The sequence below is a fragment of the Haliotis cracherodii genome, unplaced genomic scaffold (assembly GCF_022045235.1).
Source record: "Haliotis cracherodii isolate W230 unplaced genomic scaffold, xgHalCrac1.p SCAF_3, whole genome shotgun sequence".
In the NCBI taxonomy this organism is placed as follows: Eukaryota; Metazoa; Mollusca; class Gastropoda; order Lepetellida; family Haliotidae; genus Haliotis; species Haliotis cracherodii.
In genome coordinates, this window is record NW_027266286.1 from 12,242,419 (window position 1) to 12,262,424 (window position 20,006).

The 20,006-nt window shown below is 39.3% G+C and overlaps 2 protein-coding genes and 1 pseudogene across 2 annotated transcripts; all 3 read left to right on the forward strand.

Annotated features, from left to right (window-relative positions):
• Nucleotides 1-4,208: 4,208 nt before the first annotated feature.
• On the forward strand, nt 4,209-5,448 carry LOC139473544 (neuronal acetylcholine receptor subunit alpha-3-like; annotated as a pseudogene).
• Nucleotides 5,449-10,191: 4,743 nt separating this feature from the next.
• LOC139475784 (neuronal acetylcholine receptor subunit alpha-3-like) lies at nt 10,192-11,475 on the forward strand. The gene has a single exon (XM_071258991.1). It carries the CDS (start codon nt 10,234-10,236, stop codon nt 11,473-11,475), a length of 1,242 nt encoding a protein of 413 aa, XP_071115092.1. The 5' UTR covers nt 10,192-10,233.
• Nucleotides 11,476-16,407: 4,932 nt separating this feature from the next.
• Nucleotides 16,408-17,688, forward strand: LOC139475957 (neuronal acetylcholine receptor subunit alpha-3-like). The gene has a single exon (XM_071259173.1). It carries the CDS (start codon nt 16,450-16,452, stop codon nt 17,686-17,688), a length of 1,239 nt encoding a protein of 412 aa, XP_071115274.1. The 5' UTR covers nt 16,408-16,449.
• Nucleotides 17,689-20,006: the final 2,318 nt, after the last annotated feature.

A 20,006-nucleotide genomic window follows, 5' to 3' on the forward strand; every position in this document is an offset into this window, starting at 1 on the left:
TTTAACCACTAGACTGCCCGACCACCCCCATTTGTTTCAGATACATGTTGTGGAACTGACTATGATGGCTTTTGTGCCTGTGCTGAATCCTCATCGCAAGATGACTCTGATTGAATTTGGGATGTGTTTGGAAGTGCTTCTGTAGTTTGTGTGGACTGAGCAAACCCCGAGGAGAATCCGTTTTCACCAATGTCCAATTTGTTTGACAGGTTTTTATCCCCCGCCACGAAGTGGAAGGTGAATATAGGAATGGGTCACATTTCGTTGCCGAAGCAGAACACAAAAAAACATGAGAGATATCTTAACCAAACGTGGCACATAGATAGGTCTAGCTGTGAACTGGTGCCTTCTGATAGTTTATGATTTTAATTATTTTATTTTTTTTCGAGTTTCCAACGACTTTGACTTAGACTGAAAATGGCAGTAGTCCCTGTTTCCTGAGCAGATCTTGAAAACAGTACAATATTTCTTCAAACTTGGCACATAGATAGGTCTAGTGAAAAACTGGTGCCTTTTGATACTTTGGTATTTTTAAAAAAAGTTTTTCATGGCAACTATACAGTATACTTTGACTTTGAAAATCACCCAACTTGGCACAAATCGTGACAACCGTACAATATTTCTTCCAAACTTGGCATATGAGTAGGTCTTGGGGTAAACTTGTTCCTTTTTAATAGTTTTTAGATTTTACGAATGTTTCCTTAGCAAGAGCTCGAGCATAACTCGGAAACCGTTCACATTTCTTCAAACACATCTACTCAGGGTTGTCTGAGAACCGTTACCATAATTACCTTATTGAGATGGATACCACTTGACAAAGGAACTTGGTCAAGATATATGTTGATTTATTGTGAAAACAAAATTTACAAGTGGCACCCGAACCAGCCTACTTCATTGCAGTGCATGGTGGTAACATGAACATAGCAATCGAACCAGCCTACTTCCTCACAGTGGGGCCAGTAACATGAACAGGGACACCCGAACCAGCCTACATCCTCGCAGTGGGTAGTTGTAACATGAACAGGGACACCCTGAACCAGGGTACCAGTTACATTAATCGTGATGCCCGAACCAGCCTACTTCCTCGCAGTGTATGCCAGTAACATGAACAGGGACACCCGAACCAGCCTACTTCCTCGCAGCGTATGCCGGTAACATGAACAGGCACACCCGAACCAGACTGCTTCCTCGCAGTGTATGCCAGTAACATGAACAGGGACACCCGAACCAGCCTACTTCCTCGCAGTGTATGCCAGTAACATGAACAGGGACACCCGAACCAGCCTACTTCCTCGCAGCGTATGCCGGTAACATGAACAGGCACACCCGAACCAGCCTACTTCCTCGCAGTGTATGCTGGTAACAGGAACAGGGACACCCGAACCAGCCTACTTCCTCGCAGTGTATGCCGGTAACATGAACAGGGACACCCGAACCAGCCTACTTCCTCGCAGTGTATGCCGGTAACATGAACAGGGACACCCGAACCAGCCTACTTCCTCGCAGTGTATGCCGGTAACATGAACAGGGGCACCCGAACCAGACTGCTTCCTCGCAGTGTAAGTTTGTTGGTGTGCTTGATGTTTTGTGTCTCACAGAAATACACATGAATGATTACAGTGAAAGAGACCTGCCAGAATATCAAGTCTATCTACTAGACACTACACATGGTATTGCAGAGTATGTTTCAACAAATTTCAAGAACAGTGTCCAGCTATGTGATGTAATATCAACTCGCAGTATTGAACACATTTCCTTTCGTGTTGGCAAGTTCTGCATTGCTTGTGTGTATGTTCCTCCAAAAGTGTCATGGACACGGTTGTCACATTCACTTGCTCATTTATGCAGAAACTCCAGGATCTCTCCAAGCAGCATGAATGTGAGCATGTCCTAGTTACTAGGGATTTCAACTGTGATCTGAGTGAAAAGCTGTAACTTGAAGATTTCTTTAATGTGCGGTAAATGACTCATTCACTCTCGAACTCACTGTCTTGGAGCTACACTGGACGTGTTGTTTACTGATCATGCCAGTGCTGTAGCATTGCAGACTCCAGTCTACTGCCCAGATCATCAGATGATTGGTGCTGTACTTCTCAGTACACCTCATGGTGACCCCTGCTCTCATTAATCTCTAAGAAAAGTAAGAACTTCCTTACTTCTCTGATTATTGTTCAAGTAATAACGCAACTCATTCCTTAAACAGTTACATATTCTACCATAAACTGTAGATGGCAAAACAACACCAGTAATAACTTTTTAGTGCTGCAATTACGCCATTTACAAAAAGGTCCAGTGAACATAGTTCACAGGAGCTAATGCATTGCACACAACCGGACTTGTAATATTGGCGGGGCATATGAGTATTTCATGCTTGTTGAACATGTGGTTACTGGCGAATTGGTTACTTTAGTGTGTGTTTCAGAAGGTGTTCTGGTGATAAAAGCATCAGTTTCTTTGGGTTTTTTGGGGTTTAGACAAGTTATTTTGCATCAGCAAAACTAATATTGCTTGTGAATTTTATATAGTTTAATTCCATTTACTCTTTCCACAGTCTTTGACACTATTTTGAGAAAGACCAGTGACTTCCTGAACAGTTTGTGCATTCTTTAAAACCATTATCACAATCTTGTCATCTGTGTTTTATCGCAACAGGCAAATCGAAATGTGTTCCATGGCCGTACTTTTTCGCATTTGACGCATCTGAGAGGATAGGGAATGTAGATTTCAACATTGTGGTTAGTGGAACCTACCCTTGGGAATTTGGGAGAACTAGGAGATGAAAACGAAAAGGGGTAATCTTAAATTTCAGAGACAATAGATATTTCGGTCATGTCAGCAAACAACCGATCGTAGTCTCTCACGATTCCTTTGGTGTAAAGGGTGATGTGTGGAGAGACAACATTCGGGACCCTGACAAGCAAATTGTTGGGCAACAGATTGGTCGATTACATTCTATAAGTAAGAGAACCAGAACACAGTCGTCACCTTCTGTGCCATTTATACTTTTTGATACAGCAAATGGGGATACGTGGTATTCGATTGATTTGGACGGTCGTTTGTCATCATTATTGTCAAGAAGACATTTAGGTTTCTTTGAAGGGGTTTCGTCACATTCAACTCAAAATGACAAATGAAACAACTTTCGCCAATGCATTTAAATGAAGGCAATGTATTATTGATGTTAAAATAGCAATGTTTGATTTGCGTACGTCTGCTAACATCACGACACGGGAATGTTACATTCGTATATCGTAAATATTCAACCATAACACTTGAATTTAGGATTGGTGAAAATTAGGTTTCTATTCTCATTTACTTTTGAATAATTCATTTACTGAAATGGTTTATAACTTACCATTTCGCTGTTATTTACCAATAGAGAAAATCGAATTTTTACTCCGTTACAACTAAGATATCGGGGATATAATTATTGAAATCAATTTGCACAAACGTAACGATTTAAAACGGTTATTAACATGTAACGCATACCACTACAATAACGTTATTCAGGTGAGTTCAAGAAAATGTACAAATGTTATATTCGCTTTGGCTTTCACCTTGGTATGAATGAAAACATCAGAATATTTTTCTATAGCAATGTATAGTTTTCTATCAGGCATAAATGTGCAAAATATTTCTTCAATTGTCCCTTGTTTAAAGAAGCACCGGCTGTTTGCGATCACATAGCCAACAGTAAGAACAATGTTGGGCCGAAATTATATTTCTTGTACAGTATACCCGCTGTTAACGACCAGAATGTGTGATTGATACCCACAATACAGATACAATCTGTAAATACTTTAGAGCTGACAGCTTCCTTTGTCAAAGATATGCAAAAAAACAATGCCGCCGAAAGAACAATGTTGTCCCATACAACATGAAGCATACATCATGTAAATGGACGTATTACATATCAATAATCAATTCGGGCTAGGATGCTTTTATTCGATATCACAATTAATATCGGTGTGTACATGTTGCCTTTTATTCAATTGTGCGTGGATAATGAAGTTCCATTGGCGCAGGAGTAAGTCAACATGGCTGGCTGTGTGACAAATAAAAGTCAATACCCTTTGAATCGATGACTTTCCTTGTTATCTATGGACAAATTCACCAAGACTACACATAAACAACTAGTCAATTGGTCTCTCTGTAGAAATATGTGTACATGTGGACCTTATTTTGTACAAAGCTGGTGACCAAGGAAGATGCAGCTCCCGTCTGTGCTGATCTTGGTGTTGGTGGTATGTAGATCTGCTGCAGAAAATATTGAAGACATGAAAAGGCTGTACAGCGACCTGTTTCGGAACTACAGCACTAAACACAGACCCGTGAACAACCAGAGTCACCATGTTGACGTTCACAATACATTCAACCTGGTTGCCATAACTGAAGTTGATCAGGTACGACAGACCCTCCATAGCAACGTCTGGATGAATCTGACATGGATGGACGAGTTCCTTATCTGGACAAGATAAGAATTACAACGGCATTAAGTCTATTCATCCTCCCTTGACTGACATTTGGAGACCCAAACTCATGGTTCCAGTGTCTCTGGAGGATCGGGACGTCTTTAAAGACGACACATCCGGTATCACAGTTTACAGCGATGGCAAAGTCACTTGGACACCTGGAGCAAACTTTCTTACTGACTGTAAGTTAGACCTGACGTTATTCCCATTTGATGTTCAGACATGTGAGTTCCAATTTATCCCCATCAGCTATGATTCAAGTGAGGTAAAGATGGTCTCAGCTTTGAAGAGTGCAAACAGCCAATCCTTCACAACTAACGGAGAATGGATTCTTCCAAGTTCCAGAGCTTTCACTCGCGAAAGGCGCATCGGAGAAGATTTAAGCTTATCTTTCCTTTACATTCAGATTGATCTGGAGAGGCGTCCGGCGTTCTTCGTCCTCAATGTCATGCTACCTGTAGTGGTGCTTTCCTTTCTCAACATATTCGTGTTCGCACTGCCGTGTGACTGTGGCGAGAAGGTTTCGTATGGCATCACATGCCTTCTCTCTCTATCTGTATTCATGAGCATCGTGAGTGGACTACTTCCAAACTCGTCCGACAATATCCCGCTGGTCACCCTGTATCTTACATGTCTCTTCGGCATCAGCGTTTTGTCAGTTGTCACCACCATCTTAATCGTCATGATATCTACCAGGAAGATCAACAACAAGAATACACACTCACCTCTGTTTGTGATACCACGTTGTTGGTCGTTATCACTTCATGGACGTAAACGCAAGGTTATCGACGAGACTCAGCAGGAATCTAAAAACCATGGTTTGGCAGGCGATGGGAACCCCGGGGGTCGAGTGAAGGAAGGCTGGGGAAGTTCTGACTCTGGTGGATATTTGATATCAGCTGACTGTCTGTGTATGATTATATTCATGGCGGTTTGGCTGTGTGCGACTGGGGGATTCCTCATCAAACTAACATGATAAATGAAAGGTCCTTGTGCTATTCTACCAGTGTGAATCTTCAACGATCTATACTTCTTACGCTAAATGCTTGTCCCTGTGCTCTAGGGTCCTTTGGAAATTCAGAAATAAAACAATTGAGAACATTAACCACAGTATGTATGTACATTGGACGTTGAACTCACACAACAACATGTCCTCACAATTGGCACCTTCCTGGGTTGTTATTACGTTAATGAAATATGTATTGTTCACTGGAGGAGGATATGCTCACTGTCAGCATCAAAGCGGTAAATTGTTATTCGAACCAATTCGAGCCGATTCGGGTGACTCAGTTGCTATGAAAACCAGATCTTTTCGGAATATTGAAAGAAGAACTGTCTCGTTAAACCATCTGCACTAACCGTAGTGAATTATCATTGAAGTGTATTCTGGTGGATCATCGCACTGTTTCTGGATCATAATGCAACAGAGTCATGACGTAATTTGGTTCTGCAATGCATCTTCATACCTTATGTGTAATAACAACTAACATGTCTGTGACATTGCACATTGGTCATGTTATTAGGATAGCGAACTACATATTGTGTAATGGAAAAAAGAGGATAAAATCACTGTCAGAACTATTTGAAATGTTGTTCTTACTGAAAGTGAAAATGGATTTTATCATCTCTTATCAAGAGCATGACACTTTACAGTGATTGCCATTTGAGTTTTTTTTAAATGGTGGTAACCATTAGTATTAAATAGGACACTTTACCTATTCATGTTTGTCATTTGTTTCTATGTTGTACACTCACAGGTGAGGTTTTCTTGAACAAAAACAAGATGTATGGTTCATTGATAGCCAATGCATAATAACCAAGCATTTCAACTTTCAGTTTCAGGCTACCATGAGGGTTAGGAGTAGGGTTAACGTTAGGGTTAGGGACATTAGACATGGCTTTCATTCAGATGACACTCTGTCCAACAGCATATCTCCGAAAACTGGATGTTATTTTGATACTGCTGTGAGAAAAAATCTAATATAAAAGGCTTGGGTCCAGGAAATAGATATACTTTCTTTTGTCACCAGGTGGTAATTATGTTAATTAATTACGAAACAAATTTAAAATTAACTCTTAGGTGAATTATTCCATTATCTTATTCTCATTAGAGAAGGATGTGTCGCTCTCTCATATGTCGATTTATGTAGATTTCCGTCTTCTCCCGAACTCAATAAACACACTGACTCCAAAGCGCAGAGAGATACGATGTATTGTGTATTGGTATCTGAAACTAAATACATGTCATGACCCTGCTCACAGAAAAAAACTAACTTTCAAGGCTTAGGACACTGGACAGAAAAGAAATATCTACTATTTTATCATCTGGTGTTGTTTGTGTTTATACATCATGGAACAGTGTGGAAATTCAATATTTGCTCGTAAGTGGATCAGTCCATTATCATATTGTCATTAGAGAAGAAGTATGATAGTTCGATATCAGGAGAGAGACCATTTGTCTTCTCTCAAATTCAATAAATACACTGACACCAAAATAGCGTGAGGTATAATGCATCGTGTATTGGTAATCATTTGAGACCATACGATCCTTCCTTGGTGTAAACTCCAATGCATTTGTGTATTCAATCTTATTGTGGTTACAGATATGGATTATTGAGTTCATTAGGCCACACAAGTTAAGATAACCCTTGGAGCCCATGTGCAAAATAGAAGGGAAAGCACTTAATGACTACATGTATGTACCAACACCTCAATGCCTACTATTAGAGGATACACAGTACAAATTGACGACAGGTTATATGCGTTTCACCTTCTATCAACAACGTCCGTGTGTGATTGTCCAATACGGGAATTAAGGTAAGTTGAATATGATCCAAATTCTTTGAATTTATCAAACGTTGTCAGAAAAGGCTGAAAACCAGACATAACACAACATTACTAAATGTGTAATTATACAACATGGAATTACAGTTATCGTGGCTATGGTACCACACACATCAAGGTGTCAGACTTAGAAAGCAATGACTTGTGAGTGCATGTATGCCACATGACTATAGACTCATTTAACTAACTAAAGAATCACAGCAGATGTAGAGTCACAAGCAATAAAGAAGGATTCTTTCCGTATATCAAACATGAGGCTGGACCAAGCTTTGCAACCTTGCGTGAAGGAGACATATGATGTCCATCCCAAATTGAGGAATATACAACCGCACAGTTGAAAAGCTGTGGTTACTGGCACAAAACGTTGCCATATGGGAATTGTGATGAAGCATTTCTGTTGTCCCTGTGGTTTCCGCTACATCATTGATTGAAATGGCACCTATTTTCAGTACCAGATTGTGGGAGGGAACAATGTTTTACTTTGTGGCTCAGTGATGGATCGACAAAAGCGGAGACCACCTTTCATGCTGGAATTCCTTCATCAAATACTTAGTTCTGGCATATAATGGGACAGCCTCTCCATAAACGGAATGCAACCGTCTCAGCAATATTCTTTAATTGACCCATTAGGGTAGACTATTTGCTGCCTGCTGTAACCTTAGTTTTGTCAGTTTTAACGCTACGGAGTAGTGTCGAAGTCAATTGTCAGTAAATGGCTCCACTGGGCACGCCAAATTGGGATATCATATTTGTGTACATCCCCTTGTATGTATTTGTTATCACGACGACATTTTGGCCTGTCTCAATACATAGAGCTTAAAAGTGAATTAAAGCAATTGAATTGATTGAAAGCATTGAATCTGTAAACTATAATCACAACGCTCGTGTTGACGCTCACCGTATTAAGAAGTCTCAAGGGCTTTCAAGTATTTCATCTGTCCAGGTTTTATGTTGCTGTGGTTGTATGTTCACAGCGCGACTCTAACTGTCCTTCATCTGGAGTCCTGTTCGTCATAATCTCACATTTAATGTGAAACACTGAAAATATTTATTTGGTACTTTATTGATCAGCATGCACATCTCAGATACATGACTGTTATTCCTTTTTATTCAACGTCACATCGAATGGTGATCCTAATATATCAACAAAAGTTCAAATAAAAGATACCGAGAAACTGCGAATGTGGCGTGTTAATTCATCATCTAACCTTTCCAGGTCATGGGAGCACACAAAGTCAAAAGAATTAGATAGACGCCAATTGTATCGTCAAAGTCACATTGTTATTTCATATTAGTGGTGATTACTGATACTATGAAGTGATGTGTGTTTATTCCGGAGGTGACAAATTTACTGTTATTGTTTTGTAACGATAGATTATCAGCAGACTACCCCTGTCTGTGACATCACATCCGATGACCTTAGCACCTACTGAAATATTGCTGTCAGATTTCACGATCCTTTATTTCTTTTTTTCCTTGTCACATTGAACGCAAAATTACAAATGAAACAACCTTCGACAAAGATGATCAACTTTCGCCAATGCATGTATATGAAGGCAATGTATTCTTGATGTTAAAATAGCAATAAGTTATGCTGAGATCGGGCGAAACGCGCCATGTTTGATTTTCGTACGTCTTCATCACGACACGGGAATTGTACTTTCGTGTATCGTAAATATTCAATCAAAACACTTGAAATTAGGACTGGTGAATATTTATGAGTCATTATTTTTTTCCTGAACATTTATAACATGACAAGTTGCACTAATGTCCTTATTTCTGCAACTACCATGATGACCTCGAAAATTGGGCTTTTATTCTGTTTTACTTTTGGATAATTTTATTTACTGAAATGGTTTATAATTTACCATCTCGCTGTTATTTACCAATAAAGAAAATCGAATTTATACTCGGTTACAATTACGATATCGCAGATATGATAATTGAAATCAATTTGCACAAACTTAACGATTTAAAACGGTTATTAACATGAAACGCATACCACCTTGAATAACGTAATTCAGGTAAGTTCAAGAAAATGTACAATTGTTATGTTCCTTTTGGCCTTAACCTTGGTATGAATGAAAACATCAGAATATATTTATATAGCAATATATAGTTTTCTATCAGGCATAAATTTGCAAAATATTACTTTAATTGTCCCTTGTTTAAAGAAGTACCGACTGTTTGAAACCGTTAACTAACTTTACAGCCAAAACACAGTTGTTAACATTGTATATCGTAGCAAAACATTGTAATATACCAGGATCGAAGTCCGTTATCTGTACGCTGCCGTGATTCACCTGCAACATTATTTGCATAAAACAACAACACTCACTTTATAATGGACCGATCACATAGCCTCCAATAAGTACAATATATGGCCGAAATTAGATTTCTTGTACAGTACACCCACTGTTAACGACCAGAATGTGTGATTGATACCCACAATACAGAAACAATCTGTAATCATTTAGAGCTGACAGCCTGCTTTGTCCAAGATATGCAAAAACAATACCGCTGGAAGAACAATGTTGTCCCGTACAACATGAAGGTTACCTCATGTAAATGGACGTATGATATATCAATAATCAATTCGGGCAGGTATGCCTCTACTCGACATTACAATTAATATCGGTGTGTACACATTGCCTTTAATTCAATTTCGTGGGTAAATGCATTGTGTGTGGATAATGAAGTTCCATTAGCGCCGGAATATGTCAACATGGCTGGCTGTGTGACAAATAAAAGCCAATGCTCAATACCCCTTTGAATCGATGACTGTCCTTGTTATCTGTGGAAATAATCACCAAGACTACACATAAACAACTAGTCAATTGGTCTGTCTCAGACACCCATTAAACTATCAATTATGATATGTGGACCTTATTTTGTACAAAGCTGGTGACCGAGGAAGATGCAGCTCCCGTCTGTGCTGGTGTTGGTGTTGGTGGTATGTAGATCTGCTGCAGAAAATATTGAAGACATGAAACGGCTGTACACCGACCTGTTTCGGAACTACAGCACTAAACACAGACCCGTGAACAACCAGAGTCACCATGTTGACGTTCACAATACATTCAACCTGGTTGCCATAACTGAAGTTGATCAGGTCCGACAGACCCTCCACAGCAACGTCTGGATGAATCTGACATGGATGGACGAGTTCCTTATCTGGACACCTGAGAATTACAACGGCATTAAGTCTATTCATCCTCCCTTGACTGACATTTGGAGACCCAAACTCATGGTTCCAGTGTCTCTGGAGGATCGGGACGTCTTTAAAGACGACACATCCGGTATCACAGTTTACAGCGATGGCACAGTCACTTGGACACCTGGAGCAAACTTTCTTACTGACTGTAAGTTAGACCTGACGTTATTCCCATTTGATGTTCAGACATGTGAGTTCCGATTTATCCCCATCAGCTATTATTCAAGTGAGGTAAAGATGGTCTCAGCTTTGAAGAGTGCAAACAGCCAATCCTTCACAACTAACGGAGAATGGATTCTTCCAAGTTCCAGAGCTTTCACTCGCGAAAGGCGCATCGGAGAAGATTTAAGCTTATCTTTCCTTTACATTCAGATTGATCTGGAGAGGCGTCCGGCGTTCTTCGTCCTCAATGTCATTCTACCTGTAGTGGTGCTTTCCTTTCTCAACATATTCGTGTTCGCACTGCCGTGTGACTGTGGCGAGAAGGTTTCGTATGGCATCACATGCCTTCTCTCTCTATCTGTATTCATGAGCATCGTGAGTGGACTACTTCCAAACTCGTCCGACAATATCCCGCTGGTCACCCTGTATCTTACATGTCTCTTCGGCATCAGCGTTCTGTCAGTTGTCACCACCATCTTAATCGTCATGATATCTACCAGGAAGATCAATAACAAGAATACACACTCACCACTGTTTGTGATACCACGCTGTTGGTCGTTGTTATCACTTCATGGACGTAAAGGCAAGGTTATGGACGAGACTCAGCAGGAATCTAAAAACCATGGTTTGGCAGGCGATGGGAACCTCAGGGGTCGAGTGAAGGAAGGCTGGGGAAGTTCTGACTCTGGTGGATATTTGATATCAGCTGACTGTCTGTGTATGGTTATATTCATGGCTGTTTGGCTGTGTGCGACTGGGGGATTCCTCATCAAACTAACATGATAAATGAAAGGTCCTTGTGCTATTCTACCAGTGTGAATCTTCAACGATCTATACCTCTTATGCTAAATGATTGTCCCTGTGCTCTAGGGTCCGTTGGAAATACAGAAATAAAACAACTGAGAACATTCACCACAGTATGTATGTACATTGGACGTTGATCTCACACAACAACATGTCCTCACAATTGGCACCTTCCTGGGTTGTTATTAGGATAATAAAATATGTATTGTTCACTGGAGGATGATATGCTCACTGTCAGCATCAAAGCGGTAAATTGTTTTCGAACCAATTCGAACCGATTCGAGTGTCTCATTTGCTATGAAAACCAGATTATTACGGAATATTTAAAGAAGAACTGTCTCCGTCAACCATCTGCACTAACCATACTGAATTATCATTGAAGTGTATTCTGGTGGATCATCGCAGGATAATAAAAGATGGATTGTTCACTGGAGGATGATATGCCCACTGTCAGCATCAAAGCGGTAAATTGTTATTCGAACCAATTCGAACCGATTCGGGTGACTTAGTTGCTATGAAAACCAGATCTTTTCGGAGTATTGAAAGAAGAACTGTCTCCTTCAACCATCTGCACTAACCATACTGAATTATCATTGACGTGTATTCTGGTGGATCATCGCACCGTTCATAATGCAACAGAGTCATGACGTAATTTGGTTCTGCAATGCATCGTCATACCTTATGTGTAGTGACAACTCACATGTCCGTGACATTACACATTGATTATGTTATTAGGATAGCGAACTACATATTGTGTAATGGAAAAAGGAGGATAAAATCACTGTCAGTACTATTTGAAATGTTGTTCTTACTGAAAGTGAAAATGGATTGTATCATCTCTTATCAAGAGTATGACACTTTACAGTGATTGCCATTTGAATTTTTTAAAAATGGTGGTAACCATTAGTATTAAATTGGACACTTTACGTATTCATGTTTATCATTTGTTTCTATGTTGTACACTCACAGGTGAGGTTTTCTTGAACAAAAATAAGATGTATGGTTCATTGATAGCCGATGCATAATAACGAAGCATTTCAACTTTCAGTTTCAGGCTACCATTGGGGTTAGGGTTAGGGACATTAGACATGGCTTTCATTCAGATGACACTCTGTCCAACAGCATATCTCCGAAAACTGGATGTTATTTTGATACTGCTGTGAGAAAAAATCTAATATAATAAAAGGCTTGGGACCAGGAAATAGATATACTTTCTTTTGTCACCAGGTGGTAATTATGTTAATTAATTACGAAACAAATTTAAAATTAACTCTTAGGGGAATTATTCCATTATCTTATTCTCATTACAGAAGGATGTGTCACTCTCTCATATGTCGCTTTATGTAGATTTCCGTCTTCTCCCGAACTCAATAAACACATTGACACATAAGCGCAGAGAGATACGATGTATTGTGTATTGGTATCTGAAACTAAATACATGTCATGGCCCTGCTCACAGAAAAAACTATCTTTCAAGGCTTGGGACACTGGACAGAAAAGTAATATCTACTAATTTATCATCTGGTGTTGTTTGTGTTTATACATCATGGAACAGTGTGGAAATTCAATAATTGCTCGTAAGTGGATCAGTTCATTATCATATTGTCATGAGAGAAGAAGTATGATAGTTCGATATCTGGAGATAGACCGTTTGTCTTCTCTCAAATTCAATAAATACATTGACACCAAAATAGAGTAAGGTATAGTGCATCGTGTATTGGTAATCATTTGAGACCATAAGATCCTTCCTTGGTGTAAACTCCAATGCATTTGTGTATACCGGGTTGTATTCAATCTTATTGTGGTTACTGATATGGATTATTGAGTTCATTAGGCCAGTTACACAAGATAAGATAACCCTTGGAGCCCATGTCTGACTACATGTATGTACCAACACCTCAATGCCTACTATTAGAGGATACACAGTACAAATTGATGACAGGTTATATGCGTTTCACCTTCTATCGACAAAGTCCGTGTGTGATTGTTCAAATACGGGAATTTAGATAAGTTGAATATGATCCAAATTCTTTGAATTTATCAAACGTTGTCAGAAAAGGCTGAAAACCAGACATTACACAACAGTACTAAATATGTAATTATACAACATGGAATTACAGTTATCGTGGCTATGGTACCACACACATCAAGGTGTCAGACTTAGAAAGCAATGACTTGTAAGTGCATGTATGCCACATGTCTATAGCCTCATTTAACTAACTAAAGAGTCACTGCAGATGTAGAGTCACAAACAATAAAGAAGGATTCTTTCCGTATATCAAACATGAGGCTGGAGCAAGCTTTGCAACCTTGCGTGAAGGAGACATATGATGTCCATCCCAAATTGAGGAATATACAACCGCACAGTTGAAAAGCTGTGGTTACTGGCACAAAACGTTGCCATATGGGAATTGTGATGAAGCATTGTTTCTATTGTCCATGGGGTTTCCGCTACATCATTGATTGAAATGGCAGCTATTTTCAGTTCCAGATTGTGGGAGGGAACAATGTTTTACTTTGTGGCTCAGTGATGGATCGACAAAAGCGGAGACCACCTTTCATGCTGGAATTCCTTCATCAAATACTTAGTTCTGGCATATAATGATACAGCCTCTCCATAAACGGAATGCAACCGTCTCATCAATATTCTTTAATTGACCCATTAGGGTAGACTATTTGCTGCCTGCTGTAACCTTAGTTTTGTCAGTTTTAACGCTACGGAGTAGTGTCGAAGTCAATTGTCAGTAAATGACTCGACTGGGCACGCCAAATTGGGATATCATATTTGTGTACATCCCCTTGTATGTATTTGTTATCACGACGACATTTTGGCCTGTCTCAATACATAGAGCTTAAAAGTGAATTAAAGCAATTGAATTGATTGAAAACATTGAATCTGTAAACTATAATCACAACGCTCGTGTTGACGCTCACCGTATTAGGAAGTCTCAAGGGCTTTCAAGTATTTCATCTGTCCAGGTTTTATGTTGCTGTGGTTGTATGTTCACAGCGCTACTCTAACTGTCCTTCATCTGGAGTCCTGTTCGTCATAATCTCACATTTAATGTGAAACACTAAAATATTTATTTGGTACTTTATTGATCAGCATGTACATCTCAGATACATGACTGTTATTCCTTTTTATTCAACGTCACATCGAATGGTGATCCTAATATATCAACAAAAGTTCAAATAAAAGATACCGAGAAACTGCGAATGTGGCGTGTTAATTCATCATCTAACCTTTCCAGGTCATGGGAGCACACAAAGTCAAAAGAATTAGATAGACGCCAATTGTATCGTCAAAGTCACATTGTTATTTCATATTAGTGGTGATTACTGATACTATGAAGTGATGTGTGTTTATTCCGGAGGTGACAAATTTACTGTTATTGTTTTGTAACGATAGATTATCAGCAGACTACCCCTGTCTGTGACATCACATCCGATGACCTTAGCACTTACTGAAATATTGCTGTCAGATTTCACGATCCTTTATTTCTTTTTTTCCTTGTCACATTGAACGCAAAATTACAAATGAAACAACCTTCGACAAAGATGATCAACTTTCGCCAATGCATGTATATGAAGGCAATGTATTCTTGATGTTAAAATAGCAATAAGTTATGCTGAGATCGGGCGAAACGCGCCATGTTTGATTTTCGTACGTCTTCATCACGACACGGGAATTGTACTTTCGTGTATCGTAAATATTCAATCAAAACACTTGAAATTAGGACTGGTGAATATTTATGAGTCATTATTTTTTTCCTGAACATTTATAACATGACAAGTTGCACTAATGTCCTTATTTCTGCAACTACCATGATGACCTCGAAAATTGGGCTTTTATTCTGTTTTACTTTTGGATAATTTTATTTACTGAAATGGTTTATAATTTACCATCTCGCTGTTATTTACCAATAAAGAAAATCGAATTTATACTCGGTTACAATTACGATATCGCAGATATGATAATTGAAATCAATTTGCACAAACTTAACGATTTAAAACGGTTATTAACATGAAACGCATACCACCTTGAATAACGTAATTCAGGTAAGTTCAAGAAAATGTACAATTGTTATGTTCCTTTTGGCCTTAACCTTGGTATGAATGAAAACATCAGAATATATTTAAATAGCAATATATAGTTTTCTATCAGGCATAAATTTGCAAAATATTACTTTAATTGTCCCTTGTTTAAAGAAACACCGACTGTTTGAAACCGTTAACTAACTTTACAGCTAAAACACAGTTGTTAACATTGTATATCGTAGCCTAACATTGTAATATACCAGGATCGAAGTCTGTTATCTGTACGCTGCCGTGATTCACCTGCAACAACATTTGCATAAAACAACAACACTCACTTTGTAATGGACCGATCACATAGCCTCCAATAAGTACAATATATGGCCGAAATTAGATTTCTTGTACAGTTCACCCACTGTTAACGACCAGAATGTGTGATTGATACCCACAGTACAGAAACAATCTGTAATCATTTAGAGCTGACAGCCTGCTTTGTCCAAGATATGCAAAAACAATACCGCTGGAAGAACAATGTTGTCCCGTACAACATGGAGGTTACCTCATGTAAATGGACGTATGATATATCAATAATCAATTCGGGCAGGTATACCTCTCTTCGACATTACAATTAATATCGGTGTGTACACATTGCCTTTAATTCAATTTCGTGGGTAGATGCATTGTGTGTGGATAATGAAGTTCCATTAGCGCCGGAATATGTCAACATGGCTGGCTGTGTGACAAATAAAAGCCAATGCTCAATACCCCTTTGAATCGATGACTGTCCTTGTTATCTGTGGAAATAATCACCAAGACTACACATAAACAACTAGTCAATTGGTCTGTCTGCAGACACCCATTAAAGTATCAATTATGATATGTGGACCTTATTTTGTACAAAGCTGGTGACCGAGGAAGATGCAGCTCCCGTCTGTGCTGGTGTTGGTGTTGGTGGTATGTAGATCTGCTGCAGAAAATATTGAAGACATGAAAAATCTGTACAGCGACCTGTTTCGGAACTACAGCACTAAACACAGACCCGTGAACAACCAGAGTCACCATGTTGACGTTCACAATACATTCAACCTGGTTGCCATAACTGAAGTTGATCAGGTACGACAGACCCTCCACAGCAACGTCTGGATGAATCTGACATGGATGGACGAGTTCCTTATCTGGACACCTGAGAATTACAACGGCATTAAGTCTATTCATCCTCCCTTGACTGACATTTGGAGACCCAAACTCATGGTTCCAGTGTCTCTGGAGGATCGGGACGTCTTTAAAGACGACACATCCGGTATCACAGTTTACAGCGATGGCACAGTCACTTGGACGCCTGGGGCAAACTTTCTTACTGACTGTAAGTTAGACCTGACGTTATTCCCATTTGATGTTCAGACATGCGAGTTCCGATTTATCCCCATCGGCTATTATTCAAGTGAGGTAAAGATGGTCTCAGCTTTGAAGAGTGCAAACAGCCAATCCTTCACAACTAACGGAGAATGGATTCTTCCAAGTTCCAGAGCTTTCACACGCGAAAGGCACATCGGAGAAGATTTAAGCTCATCTTTCCTTTACATTCAGATTGATCTGGAGAGGCGTCCGGCGTTCTTCGTCCTCAATGTCATCCTACCTGTAGTGGTGCTTTCCTTTCTCAACATATTCGTGTTCGCACTGCCGTGTGAGTGTGGCGAGAAGGTTTCGTATGGCATCACATGCCTTCTCTCTCTAACTGTATTCATGAGCATCGTGAGTGGACTACTTCCAAACTCGTCCGACAATATCCCGCTGGTCACCCTGTATCTTACATGTCTGTTCGGCATCAGCGTTCTGTCAGTTGTCACCACCATTTTCATCGTCATGATATCTACCAGGAAGATCAACAAGAAGAATACACACTCACCTCTGTTTGTGATACCACGTTGTTGGTCGTTATCACTTCATGGACGTAAACGCAAGGTCATGGACGAGACTCAGCAGGAATCTAAAAACCATGGTTTGGCAGGCGATGGGAACCCCGGGGGTCGAGTGAAGGAAGGCTGGGGAAGTTCTGACTCTGGTGGATATTTGATATCAGCTGACTGTCTGTGTATGGTTATATTCATGGCGGTTTGGCTGTGTGCGACTGGGGGATTCCTCATCAAACTAACATGATAAATGAAAGGTCCTTGTGCTATTCTGCCAGTGTGAATCTTCAACGATCTATACTTCTTACGCTTAATGATTGTCCCTGTGCTCTAGGGTCCTTTGGAAATTCAGAAATAAAACAATTGAGAACATTCACCACAGTATGTATGTACATTGGACGTTGAACTCACACAACAACATGTCCTCACAATTGGCACCTTCCTGGGTTGTTATTAGGATAATGAAATATGTATTGTTCACTGGAGGATGACATGCTCACTGTCAGCATCAAAGCGGTAAATTGTTATTCGAACCAATTCGAGCCGATTCGGGTGACTCAGTTGCTATGAAAACCAGATCTTTTCGGAATATTGAAAGAAGAACTGTCTCCTTCAACCATCTGCACTAACCGTAGTGAATTATCATTGAAGTGTATTCTGGTGGATCATCGCACTGTTTCTGGATCATAATGCAACAGAGTCATGACGTGATTTGGTTCTGCAATGCATCTTCATACCTTATGTGTAATAACAACTAACATGTCCGTGACATTGCACATTGGTCATGTTATTAGGATAGCGAACTACATATTGTGTAATGGAAAAAAGAGTATAAAATCACTGTCGGTACTATTTGAAATGTTGTTCTTACTGAAAGTGAAAATGGATTTTATCATCTCTTATCAAGAGCATGACACTTTACAGTGATTGCCATTTGAATTTTTTTTAAATGGTGGTAACCATTAGTATTAAATAGGACACTTTACCTATTCATGTTTGTCATTTGTTTCTATGTTGTACACTCACAGGTGAGTTTTTCTTAAACAAAAACAAGATGTATGGTTCATTGATAGCCAATGCATAATAACCAAGCATTTCAACTTTCAGTTTCAGGCTACCATGAGGGTTAGGAGTAGGGTTAGGGTTAGGGACATTAGACATGGCTTTCATTCAGATGACACTCTGTCCAACAGCATATCTCCGAAAACTGGATGTTATTTTGATACTGCTGTGAAAAAAAATCTAATATAAAAGGCTTGGGACCAGGAAATAGATATACTTTCTTTTGTCACCAGGTGGTAATTATGATAATTAATTACGAAACAAATTTAAGATTAACTCTTAGGGGAATTATTCCATTATCTTATTCTCATTACAGAAGGATGTGTCACTCTCTCATATGTCGCTTTATGTAGATTTCCGTCTTCTCCCGAACTCAATAAACACATTGACACATAAGCGCAGAGAGATACGATGTATTGTGTATTGGTATCTGAAACTAAATACATGTCATGACCCTGCTCACAGAAAAAAACTATCTTTCAAGGCTTGGGACACTGGACAGAAAAGTAATATCTACTAATTTATCATCTGGTGTTGTTTGTGTTTATACATCATGGAACAGTGTGGAAATTCAATATTTGCTCGTAAGTGGATCAGTTCATTATCATATTGTCATGAGAGAAGAAGTATGATAGTTCGATATCTGGAGATAGACCGTTTGTCTTCTCTCAAATTCAATAAATACATTGACACCAAAATAGAGTAAGGTATAGTGCATCGTGTATTGGTAATCATTTGAGACCATAAGATCCTTCCTTGGTGTAAACTCCAATGCATTTGTGTATACCGGGTTGTATTCAATCTTATTGTGGTTACTGATATGGATTATTGAGTTCATTAGGCCAGTTACACAAGATAAGATAACCCTTGGAGCCCATGTCTGACTACATGTATGTACCAACACCTCAATGCCTACTATTAGAGGATACACAGTACAAATTGATGACAGGTTATATGCGTTTCACCTTCTATCGACAAAGTCCGTGTGTGATTGTCAAATACGGGAATTTAGATAAGTTGAATATGATCCAAATTCTTTGAATTTATCAAACGTTGTCAGAAAAGGCTGAAAACCAGACATTACACAACAGTACTAAATATGTAATTATACAACATGGAATTACAGTTATCGTGGCTATGGTACCACACACATCAAGGTGTCAGACTTAGAAAGCAATGACTTGTGAGTGCATGTATGCCACATGGCTATAGACTCATTTAACTAACTAAAGAGTCACTGCAGATGTAGAGTCACAAACAACAAAGAAGGATTCTTTCCGTATATCAAACATGAGGCTGGAGCAAGCTTTGCAACCTTGCGTGAAGGAGACATATGATGTCCATCCCAAATTGAGGAATATACAACCGCACACTTGAAAAGCTGTGGTTACTGGCACAAAACGTTGCCATATGGGAATTGTGATGAAGCATTTCTATTGTCCCTGTGTACATCATTGATTGAAATGGACCTATTTTCAGTTCCAGATTGTGGGAGGGAACAAT

Coding starts and splice junctions, on each gene's coding strand:
- LOC139475784 (XM_071258991.1), top strand. CDS start 10,234: ATGCAGCTCCCGTCTGTGCTGGTGTTGGTGTTGGTGGTATGTAGATCT.
- LOC139475957 (XM_071259173.1), top strand. CDS start 16,450: ATGCAGCTCCCGTCTGTGCTGGTGTTGGTGTTGGTGGTATGTAGATCT.